Source organism: Somniosus microcephalus, chromosome 14, assembly GCF_052327205.1.
Source record: "Somniosus microcephalus isolate GS21.2 chromosome 14, FLI_Smic_1.0, whole genome shotgun sequence".
In the NCBI taxonomy this organism is placed as follows: Eukaryota; Metazoa; Chordata; class Chondrichthyes; order Squaliformes; family Somniosidae; genus Somniosus; species Somniosus microcephalus.
Genome location: NC_141000.1, coordinates 81,680,422 through 81,692,444, shown reverse-complemented (window position 1 = coordinate 81,692,444; position 12,023 = coordinate 81,680,422). Strand labels below are relative to the sequence as shown.

At 49.7% G+C, this 12,023-nt stretch overlaps 1 protein-coding gene across 1 annotated transcript in view; it reads left to right on the top strand.

Moving 5' to 3' along the window:
• Positions 1-7,213: 7,213 nt before the first annotated feature.
• The window catches only part of LOC147107617 (uncharacterized), a 50,520-nt gene continuing 45,710 nt past the window's right edge, over positions 7,214-12,023 (top strand). Inside the window, exons 1-2 of the mRNA XM_086006799.1 lie at positions 7,214-7,524; positions 9,980-10,393. Coding sequence (XP_085862925.1) covers positions 10,051-10,393 — 343 coding nt within the window. The 5' untranslated portion in view covers positions 7,214-7,524; positions 9,980-10,050. The remainder of the gene's footprint in view (positions 7,525-9,979; positions 10,394-12,023) is intronic.

The window sequence follows — 12,023 nt, the reverse complement described above, 5'->3', positions numbered from 1 at the left end:
CCAAAGTCACCACTCCCTTAGGACGCTGGACAGGATTGCTCCGAGTGTTGTCCTACAGGGGTCGAGCGATGGTCATAAACCAACTGGTGGCCGCCATGTTGTGGTACCGGTTTGTCACTTTGATCCCTCCCCCTGCGTTTGTCGCCAAGATACAGAAGAAGCTCGTCGACTTCTTCTGGGACAAAAGGATGCACTGGGTCTCTGCCGCGGTTCTGAGTCTCCCGCTTAGGGAGGGCGGTCAGGCGTTGGTGTGCCTCCGCACCCAGGCTGCGACTTTCCGTCTTCGGATGCTGCAGAGATACCTGTACGTCGAGAATCCTCCGAGATGGTGTGCGCTGGCGACGTACATTTTCTGCCAGCTGCACGGCCTCAATTACGACATGCAGCTCCTGTTTTTGGAAGTGGGCGGCAGGCGTACCAGCCTGCGGGAGCTGCCTGTCTTCTACCAGGAACTGCTATGGGTTTGGAACTACATCGCCTCCAGGTGGAGCTCTCCCCCGTCAGGAATGGCGGCTGTCCTTCGGGAGCCGCTGTTCAGGAATCCGCACCTCCACGTCCGCGAGTTCGGGTGGCTGGCAGAATGCAGGGCTGTGCCTGGCAAGGTGACTAGAGTCGGGGACCTACTCGATGGCGGAGGAGCGGGCTGGATGGCGCCGGAGGAGTTGGCGTGGCGCATGTCTTGGGACAACGTCCGGCTCGCGGTCGATGCCATCGAGTCGGTGAAAGCGGCACTGCACCCCGGCACCACGAGGTGTATCGAGGCGGCTCAAGCGCGTGGGGCGATCCCGTCCGATCTTTCCCCCGTTCGGACGGAATTCCTTATCGGCGCCCTGCCCCGAACCCCCCCTCGCGAACCGGCGCCTCACAACTTGAGCCATCTCGAGGAGATGCCCTCCGTGCCTTTTCATTCCGCACGGAGGGGTTTCCTGTACGGGTTCCTCCTGCACACTTTCCACTTTGTCATCTTCGCCCGCCGTCCAGACGCGCCGTGGCGTGCCGTTTTGCCTTCCGGCGGAGGCGGAGGTCCCCAATGGAGGGCTCTCTATGCGGGAGTCCTCCCTTGTTCTATTGGGGACTTGGCCTGGAGGGTGTTGCACAGAGCAGTCCCGTGCAATATATTGTTAAATAGGTTCACGGACTCCCAGACCGCCTGTTTGTTCTGCGGTCTGGAGGAGTCCGTTTTTCATGTTTATGTTGAATGTGCGAGTTTGCAGCCCCTCTTCCATTAATTGAAGGGGCTGCTCCTCGATTTTTGGTTGCACTTCAGTCCCACGCTCTTGATCTACGGTCACCCGGTGTGGAGGGGAGCGGGCAGGTTGGAGGACCTCCTCGTGGGTCTGCTCCTGGGCCTGGCAAAAAAAGCCATCAATTGGTCCAGGCAGCGGGCGGTCGAGGGGGTCATCCAGCCAGATTGTCTCCCTCTCTTCCGCGGCCATGTTCGCGCCCGGGTGGCCCTGGAGATGGAGCACGCGGTGTCCGCCAGCGCGCTCGAGCACTTCCGTGACCGGTGGGCGCCGCGGGGACTGGAGTGCATAATTGGATTGGACAACTAAATTTTAATTTGATTTGTTAAGGTTTATTTAAAGATTTTTTAGAGGTTTAGTTGCAGTTTATTTGTTCAATTTATTTGGCCCTACCAAAAGAGGAGAAACAAGTAACAATTAACAAAGGGAAACAAACAAGTGAAGGTGCCATCTAGGGGTTACTGAAGGAACTGACTGGCACCCTCACACCTTTTCTTGGTTTGGGGGAATCTGTAAAATTTTGCGAGCCTTACACACAGTATGCAGACGACGCTTGCGTCTGCGCACACTCAGAGGTCGAACTCCAAACCATCGTCAACACCTTCACCGAAGCGTACACTAAACATCTGTAAGACAAAGGTCCTCTACCATCCTGCCCCCGCCACACAGTACTGCTCCCTGATTATCAAAATCCACGACAAAGCCTTGGACAACGTGAGCCACTTTCCGTACCTCAGGAGCCTACTGTCAACAAGGGCCGACGTCGATGATGAAGTCCAACACCACCTTCAGATTGCCAGTGCAGCCTTCAGTCACCTGAGGAAGAGAGTGTTTGAAGACCAGGACCTCAAACCCAGCACCAAGCTCATGGTCTACAGGGTAGTGATACCTACCCTCCTGTATGCTTCAGAGACATGGACCATGTACAGCAGGCACCTAATTGCACTGGAGAGATACCACCAACACTGCCTCCGCAAGATCCTACAAATCCATTGGCAGGATAGGCGCACCAACATCAGTGTTTTTGCTCAGGCTAACATCCCCAGCAACGAAGCTTTGACCACGCTCGATCAGCTCCGATGGATGGGTCACATCGTCCGCATGCCCGATACGAGACTCCCAAAACAAGCACTCTACTTGGAACTCCGACACAGCAAGAGAGCCCCAGGTGGGCAGAGGAAACGCTTCAAGGACACCCTCTGATATACCTATCAATTCATTCCACGAAAAGCGACGAGTTAAGATAGTAACTATAGGTTTTTATTGGCTAAATAACAGAGCCCACCCTCGTGGGCGATCGGTTCCAACAAGGGAGAATACTAGCCAAGCGGTCACCTTTATACCTGGGCAAGCAGGTGGAGCCATGGGCGGAGTCAGCTGAGGTAAGCCCAGGTATAGCAGTGTGCGTGGCAAGAGGTAACCTTGTGTAGTGATAACAACAGTGTAAACAGTGATAACAACAGTGTAACAATAGTGAACGGTTGTGAACGGTAACAGTGGTTTACCACATTCACCCCTTGTTTAAAATTGAGTCCGGCGGGGTGAAGTGTACTACCAGTTCGTGTATGTCAGTCTCTCAGGAGGCCTCGTAAGCCTTTCTGATCGGCGCAGCAGCAGCGGCGGTGGTGCAGTATCCGATGGTAATGCTGGTGTCTGCGTGGTCGACGAAGGCTCCTGGGGTTCCGGCATGCCGTCTACAGGAGCTGGATTTGGGGGAGTGGTGGGGGGTAACGGTGGTATCTCGGGGGTGCCCGAGGGTGCGAGGTCTCGCAAGGAGACAGTGTCCTCCCGCCCGTCTGGGTATGCCACATAGGTGTACTGGGGGTTGGCGTGCAGGAGGTCCACCCTCTCAACCAGGGGGTCCATTTTATGGGCCCTCACGTGCTTACGCAGCAAGACGGGCCCCGGAGAAGTCAGCCATGTTGGTAGCGAGGTTCCCGTAGTCGACTTCCTGGGGAAAACAAACATTCGTTCATGGGGGGTGGCGTTAATGGCAGTGCAAAGCAGTGACCGGATGGAATGGAGTGCTGCCGGGAGGACTTCCTGCTAGCGAGAGATTGGGAGGCCCTTAGAATTTAGGGCTAAGAGGACGGCCCTCCAAACTGTCGCGTTTTCTCTTTCCACCTGGCCGTTCCCCCGGGGGTTGTAGCTGGTGGTCCTGCTCGCAGCAATACCTCTCGCGAGCAGGAACTGGCGAAGTTCCTCGCTCATGAAGGATGCGCCCCGGTCGCTATGTATATAGTTCGGGAACCCGAACAAGGCGAACAGGTCGTTCAGGCATTTGATGACCGTGGTACTGGTCATGTCTGGGCAGGGGATGGCAAAGGGGAAACGGGAGTACTCGTTAATAATGTTGAGGAAGTACACATTACGGTCAGAGGATGGGAGGGGCGCCTTAAAATCGATGCTCAAGCGCTCGAAGGGGCGGGTGGCCTTGATCAGGCTTGCTCTGTCCGGCCTATAGAAATGCAGTTTGCATTCGGCACAGGTTTGGCAGTTCCTGGTCATGGTCCTGACCTCCTCGATGGAGTAGGGCAGGTTGCAGGCCTTAATGAAGTGGTAAAGTCTGGTGACCCCGGGGTGGCAGAGGTCGTTGTGGAGGGTCCGTAGTCTATCAACTTGCGTGTTTGCGCAAGTACTTCGTGGTAGAGCATCCGGGGGGTCGTTGAGTTTACCAGGCCGGTACAAGATATCGTAATCGTAGGTGGAGAGCTCAATTCTCCACCTCAAGATCTTGTCGTTCTTGATTTTGCCCTTCAGCTTGTTATTAAACATAAAAGCAACCGAACGCTGGTCGGTGAGGAGGGTAAATCGTTTGCCTGCCAGGTAATGCCTCCAGCGTCGTACCGCCTCCACAATCGCCTGGGCCTCCTTCTCGACAGACGAGTGTCGGATCTCAGGGCCCTGGAGGGTCCTTGAGAAGAAGGCCACAGGTCTCCCCGCCTGGTTAAGGGTTGCCGCTAGGGCGAAGTCGGAGGCATCGCTCTCCACTTGGAAAGGGATGGACTCATCCACAGCGTGCATTGTGGCCTTCGCAATGTCTCCTTTTATGAGGGAGAAGGTTGCGCCTGCTTCTGCTGTCAGGGGGAAGGAGGTGGACTTCATGAGGGGCCTGGCTTTGTCCGCATAATTCGGCACCCATTGGGCATAGTAAGCGAAGAGCCCCAGGGTTCTCTTCAGCGCCTTTGGACAGTGGGGGAGGGGAAGCTCCATGAGGGGGTGCACTCTTTCGGGGTCGGGGCCGATTACTCCGTTCTCTACTACGCAGCCGAGGATGGCCAGGCGCGAGGTATTAAACACACATTTATCCTTATTGTAAGTGAGATTCAGCCGTTGGGCCGTACGGAGGAATTTCTCCAGATTAACATCATGGTCCTGCTGGTCGCGGCCGCAGATGGTGATGTTATCTAGATAAGGGAACGTGGCCTGAAGCGCGTTCTGGTCAACCATCCGGTCCATCTCCCTTTGGAAGACCGAGACTCCGTTGGTGATGCCGAAGGGAACCCTAAGGAAGTGGTAGAGGCGGCCGTTCGCCTCGAAGGCGGTATACTGGCGGTCCTCAGGGCAGATAGGGAGTTGGTGATAGGCTGACTTGAGGTCGATGGTGGAGAATACCCGGTACTGTGCAATCTGGTTGACCATATCAGATATGCGGGGAAGGGGGTATGTGTCCAGCTCAGCTCAGCCAGTGTTCGAAGTCGAGGGCTGAGTTCGCTGCCTGTGGGTTTAGATCCAGGTACGGCGGTCGGAGGGCTCGCAGCCAGGCCGGCTGCTGTGGCTGTTGTAGCTGGCCGTTTGGCTGGTCGTTTGGCTGCTCCAATCCACTCATTTCAAAATTTAGCCAATAAAATTGATATACCTATCAATTCATTCCATGAAAAGCGACGAGTTAAGATAGTAACTATAGGTTTTTATTGGCTAAATAACAGAGCCCACCCTCGTGGGCGATCGGTTCCAACAAGGGAGAATACTAGCCAAGCGGTCACCTTTATACCTGGGCAAGCAGGCGGAGCCATGGGCGGAGTCAGCTGAGGTAAGCCCAGGTATAGCAGTGTGCGTGGCAAGAGGTAACCTTGTGTAGCGATAACAACAGTGTAAACAGTGATAACAACAGTGTAACAATAGTGAACGGTTGTGAACGGTAACAGTGGTTTACCACACCCTCAAAGCCTCCTGGAAAAGGTGCAACATCCCACCGACACCAGGGAATCCCTGGTCCAAGACTGCACAAAGTGGAGGAAAAGCATCCAGGAAGGCGCTGAACACCTCGAGTCTCTTCGCCGGGAGCAAGCGGAAGCCAAGCACAAGCAGCACAAAGAGTACACGTCAACCCAAGCACCCCACCCACCCGCCCCTTCAACCACCGTCTGCCCCACCTGTGACAGAGACTGTAGGTCCCGCATTGGACTCATCAGTCACCTGAGAACTCATTCTTAATGTGGAAGCAAGTCATCCTCGGCTCTGACGATGCCACCTTCCATACCAGTGCTTCCGACATATCTTCCTTTTTCCTCAACCCAGGATTCCCCTCTACTGTGGTTGACACGGCCTTCGATCGTGTCCGTTCTATCTCCCGCACTTCTGCCCTCACCCCTGCCCCTCCCTCCCGGAACCACGATAGAGTTCCCCTTGTCCTCACCTTTCACCCCACCAGCCTCCACATTCAACGGATCATCCTCCACCATTTCTGCCACCTCCAGCGTGATCCCACCACCAAACGCATCTTCCCCTCACCTCTCCTTTCAGCATTCCATAGTGACCGCTCCCCCCGCGACACCCTAGTCCACTCTTCTATCACCCCCAGCACCCCTTCCCCTTCGTCCGGCACCTTCCCGTGCAAGCGCAGGAGATGCAACACATGCCCTTATACCTCCCTCCTTCCCACTGTCCAGGGCCCCAAACACCCCTTCCAGGTGAAACAGCGATTTACTTGTACTTCTTGCAATTTAGTACACTGTATTCGCTGCTCACGATGTGGTCTCCAAACGCAGATTGGGTGACCGCTTTGCGGAACACCTCCATTCAGTCGGTAAGGGGAACCCCGAGCTTCCGGTCACCTGTCACTTTAATTCACCGCTCCATTCCCACTCAGACCTCACTGTCCTCGGCCTCTTACATTGTTCCACGGAAGCTCAGCGTAAGTTCGAGGAACAGCACCTCATCTTTCGATTAGGCACTCTACAGCCCTCTGGACTCAACATAGAGTTCAAAAACTTCAGATAATAACCTCGGCCCCTATCATATATATATTTTTTATCCACGCTTTTTGTTTGTGCCTTTTTTTTCCCCCTCCCACAGGGCAGCTGTCCTTCATTCTGCCAGTGCAATTCACACTCCATCTAGAGCCATCCTTTGTTTCTTAACCTGTCCCATTACCATCTCCTCTTGCCTTGAATATCCCTTAATGCCTCTTTACTTCTCCTGCTTTCTATCCTATCACAGACCTTCCCTTTTGTTCTTTCGTCCCCTCCCCCATTTCCCAGCCCCTAAACTTGCTTTAAAATCTGTTCTTTTTCCTGCTTTTTCCCAGTTCTGACGAAAGGTCTTCGACCTGAAACGTTAACTCTGTTTCTCTCTCCACGGATGCTGCCTGGCCTGCTGAGTTTTTCCAGCGTTTTCTGTTGTTATCTCGGTTCCAAGAGACTGCCTAAGAGAAGAGGGGAAGGAAAGGGGTGAGAGAAAGGGGTGGGGATGGGAGGAAGAAGGATCATGGGTTGAGAAAGGGGAGGGGAAGAGAGGGAAGGGAAGAGGTGAAGGGAGTGAAAGGAGATAGAGTGGAGAAGGTTGAGTGGAGAGGGGGAGATGGTGGGAGGGAAAGGAGGTGGAAGCGAGCAAGAGGAACAGAGGGGAGAGGCAAAGAGAAGGGGAAGTGGTAATAAGAATAAGGGAAAGAGAGACAATAGAAAGGGGAGGAGAGAGGGGAAAGAGAGAAGGGGGCAGAGAGTCTCTGTGGAATGGAAATTTCTGAGTATCCTCGCATTCTAATTGAGCGACTTTTCCCATTAAGTACAAGATGGGAATTCTGATATTGCATGTTGTTTGCGATGATGCACATTAATGAGTGAGCTCACAGGGGACTCTCCAAAAAGCACGGACTCCATTGGCAGAACGAAAGTACAAGAACAGGAACTAAAGGGAAGATTGCTTGAGGCTGGGAAAGTATCTTCCACATGAAACTGGCCATCCTTTGCCAGTAACCCTTCGACATGACTTCCCGCACATATTAGGAACTTCAGCTCGAGCTCTCTTTTCACTTTCGCTGTTGAACTTCTCGCTCTCAGTAAGTATCATTTATAATCGTTTTTAGCCGCAATGTTAGTTATTATCAGTTGCTTTTTCGACCGAATGTTTTAATTGTTTCATGCTGCTTAACAAATTAAGCCGCGAATACTACAGTCTAAGTCGATAAAAACAGTTACATGTATTCTTCACGTTGAAAATATTTCAAGATGCTGTACTGAGCAGAGAGAGAAACTAAACATGGATACAAGGAATGGAGGAAGGGACGGTGATCCATGGAGTGAAAGTCAGGAGAGATGAGGAAAACTTGGTACTAAATAACATTAAAGTTGTATTTATTGATTAGAGACAACCACCCCCCGTACAAGGGAGGGAGCATTACTAAAAATAACGGGCTCATTCACCGGATAGACAGTTACAGGATTCTGTCCTTCAGTTAAACTAAAAGTGACATAAAGAGGGAAAACAACCTCTAAAAATCCAGTAGAAAGGGGAAAGGACTCCCAGGAATTAATACAGAAATATAGAGAAACACTAAAAGTGTGATCAGAGGAGCAAATTAAATGTTATGGGCTGAAATCGATAGATTTTTCTTAGGTTAGGGTATCAGGGGATAAGGAACGAAGGTAGGTAAATGGAGTTGAGCTCCAGATCAGCCATGATCTGATTGAATGGCTGACTGTTCCTATGTAAAGAGAGACCTAAAAAAATCATAGACATAGAGGCACCTCCTCATTTGGCACCAGTTGCACAGATGCCCTCACATCCCTCATAGAATTGTATGCACCAACAGGCATGGGGTTGGGTGCCATTGCGAGAAATGTGTATGTTTTCAAATTTACTCTCTGGACCCATGTGCACCATTATGTGGCTGGGAATATTGGGCCGCATTTTCCGATCGGAGGCTTCCTGCGTGCAGAGGCCTCTGATCTGGAAAAATCTACGAACTTCCCCGAGGGCTCCCGAAGCACCTATACTTCCGCTCCCGGGCCTCTCCAAACTCCAAATGCGCAGGGCCCAGGTATCCCAGAGGTGCAGGCGGTTCGCAAGCGTCCCTGGGATCACGTGGGCCAGGCCAACCAATAGCAGAAGGGAATCTCCCTTCATACACTTGACAGATAGGCCCGTCAAATATATGAATGGAGATTACCCCAAAAATATAGTAAAATTTAAATACATTTTTAAAAAACCATCACCTTTTTAAAATTAGTTGAAATTACAATAAATTAAATATTTTAAACAAAAATTTAATTATTTGAACTTACAGGCGATTACTTCGGCCGTTGAACTGACTGACCACTGTATAGCTACAATCACAAGTGACCAAAACAAGCAATTACCATCGTGAAAATTACCTTAAAAATGCTACAGTGTTAGATACGTTTTGGAAGTTGTGTTTTTTTAATATGGTTCCTGTGAAGTGGAATTAGGGGCCTATAATTTTGTTTTGAGGGAGATTCTGGATTATCCTGGGAACAGCCCTGTACCTATTCCCAGTACCTATCTTCTGTAGGATAGATAATGGTCTGGTACATATGTTAGTTTCCAATACCACTGGGCTGTATTATGTCCATGAATGCACCTGACGAAGGAGCAGCACTCCGAAAGCTTGTGATTTCAAATAAAACTGTTGGACTATAACCTGGTGTTGTGTGACTTCTTACATTTGTCCACCCCAGTCCAACACCGGCATCTCCACACCATGATCATTAGTGATGACATATATAGAGATGTTGTGGACTTAGGAAATCCATAAGTTCCACGGATGCAATAAAAACACCAATCTCTGCAACTACAAAGTAAAAGATAAGAATCAAATGAATGAGTGACTTTTATTCATGTGTGCCCATGGACAGTGTGGTTGTTATTCAACAAGCTAAGTCCACTCTTAGCTTCATCTGTCATTATGCTTTAACCAGAGGCTCACTGGATAGCATTCAGGAGGGGAATCCAGTCCCATCCTTGGGAATGGTGTACAGCATCCAAATGCAATGCCCCTTTGTTCAAAAATCTTCATTGTATGACAAAGAGGGAGAGCAGAGGTGTTGGGCAGGACACCAGGAGAACTTCCTGCTCCTCTTTGAATAGTGCTATGGGATCATTAATATTCTCTGATCCCTGGAATAAGAAAGAGTTTAGTTAAACATCTTTTTCCGAAGGGCAGTATCTCCAACAATGTAGTGTTCACTCAGTACTGTACTGGCATGTCAACCTAGATGATGTGCTCAAGGCCTTTTGCTTATTCTATTGTTTCCCAGTCAGTTTTGGATCTTCTAACTGTACAATAGAGATATATCACTTGCACAAGTTATATCCAAAGCCAAAGCTTTCAATTACTATCCACTTGTAAATGTAGTTAACCATCCTAAGCTCCTTAATCTTTAGTTGGTACTGCTAACTATACTGAAAATCAAGCACTGTTACGAACATTGTTAACATTGCATTCATTATTTCCTTACCTGATGGACTTATCATTCTATTTCTTTTTCCTTCAGCTTATCGATCTGTTTTATAAAACAGATAATTGATTGTTTTGGTTTTGTGCTGTGACCAAGTTTTTTAAAAAATGGACAGATTTTTCAAAACTGCAGGAAAACAATTGGAGAAAATTGGAAAAGAACACCTGGAAATTTTTATTAAAGATGTGCAACAAAAAGGAGTATTCGGGGATGATGCATCACATGACGGTGACCACAAAGATGATGTTGACGAGATGCAAACAAAATCCACAGGAAGAAAACTGGAGATAATAGGAAAGCAAAACCTGGGAAAATTATTGAAAAGCATTGTGGAGCAAACGAGCGGGACAGCGCCACATGGTGGTGGGCCTGAAAGTGAGGGAGACGTGCCAAACAATGCCATTGAGAACACTTGCCAAAGTGAACCTACTTCGACAGAAACAGCAGCTGGTGAGTATCTTTCCTTTTTCCCCTCATTACATTCATATCAATTAAAATTCAACAATAAAAGGAGGTGCTGAAAAATTCTGGAATTTAAACATTTTTCTGTTGCTTAGTATTTGTGTCTTCTTCACTTGTGCAGTTGGGAGTGCCTAAGAGGGATGTACTCGGATCAAAATGTTCATAGAGCAATGAGGAGATCATTTTGAAACTGCTGTTGTCAGCAGGTTTCACAAGTGTAAACAATAAGCTTCCCAAATGTCAAGATTGCAGGAGCATGTCTATGATAATAACTGACTTGAAACAATATTTGTTGACCAATTTGAATCCCTTTTCTTTAGGGAGAGATTTTAATTAATAAATTGGAATAAATCGTTATAAGTAGTAATAGTTATCACACTGTTTTTCTTAATTAAAGAAATTATATCTTAATGCTGCCCAATTTTTTTGAACTAAAAATCCACTGGAATGCTAACTCACAACACTTTACAGCAACAGATTTTGTCTTTTAAAACTCCTTTTTTTAAAGAACAAAGATATAATATGGTGTTACTACCAGGAACTAAGGCACACTGTTGTGTATCTCTGATCTGAAAGCACTTGATGCTGGCATTGTTGCTGTGATTTTCTGCAGGGGCTGTCCCGATCTTCTGCTGTAACTTCGGTGGGGGATGGGTGGAAACCCTGAAGAAACGGTCTAGACGGCTGATTACCCCATTACTCCGGGGTTTCCGCTGCAGTTCCAGCAGATGATCGGGGAACCCTCCCTCCCCCCTCCCGGAGGAAATTTCACCCCAGGTGAAAACTATTCCATGCCCCAGGATTCCATCACTTAATGGCAAAAGATGCATTAAACTTAAACTTCCAGCCTGGCTACCTGCAATCCTAATTCCAGATGGTGCTGCTGGCAATGTTAGGAAGGGAGCCAGTTAATATGGCCCTGAAAATGTGCAGGCCAGCAAACTGAGCAGTTCTGGGATTATTCCCATTGGGAACCTCCACTGCTGACCTCACTGAAATCCCTGATTTGCATCACTAGGGCAGGTCCCCGTACCACTAGATGCCTATCTCTGGTACCCATCCAGCCCACAAGGCCAGGAATCCTTTCTAAAGTTGTTCTACTCCAGGGAGGGGGCTTTCCAGAAACCAATCAGTGAATGAAATTCCTCGAGCCTCTATCAGTTCTGTGGAAGCCCAGGTGATGAGTTCCCCCCCCCCCCCAAGGTGGACCCCCTATACGCTGATCCCTGGGGGCTGGTGCACCTCCTGGCATACCAGCGGCCCTACTCCAGCAAGTCAATCCGAGGTAAGGACCGGAGGAATTCCCCGCCTGGGGGTCCCCACTCCCCGGCCACATTGCCTCTGACACCACATCTGGGGCGGATAGAGGTTCTGCCCCAAAACAAGGTCCCCTGGAAACCAGCAGCACAGGCTGAGAACGAGTGTGCCCGGCCTAATTCGTAGGCCTTCTGCCCCATTCCCGACGGAGTTCTGGCAGGAGTGTGTCAGTAGGCTCGCGCATCTTCAGGGTCTTTAGATGTTTTAAGCGCACTTTATACAGGAAACTTTTGATTAACCAGCCCCTAAATAACTGGAAATGTCAGTTAACCAGCAAAATTCAGGAGTAGGTTCAAGTAAC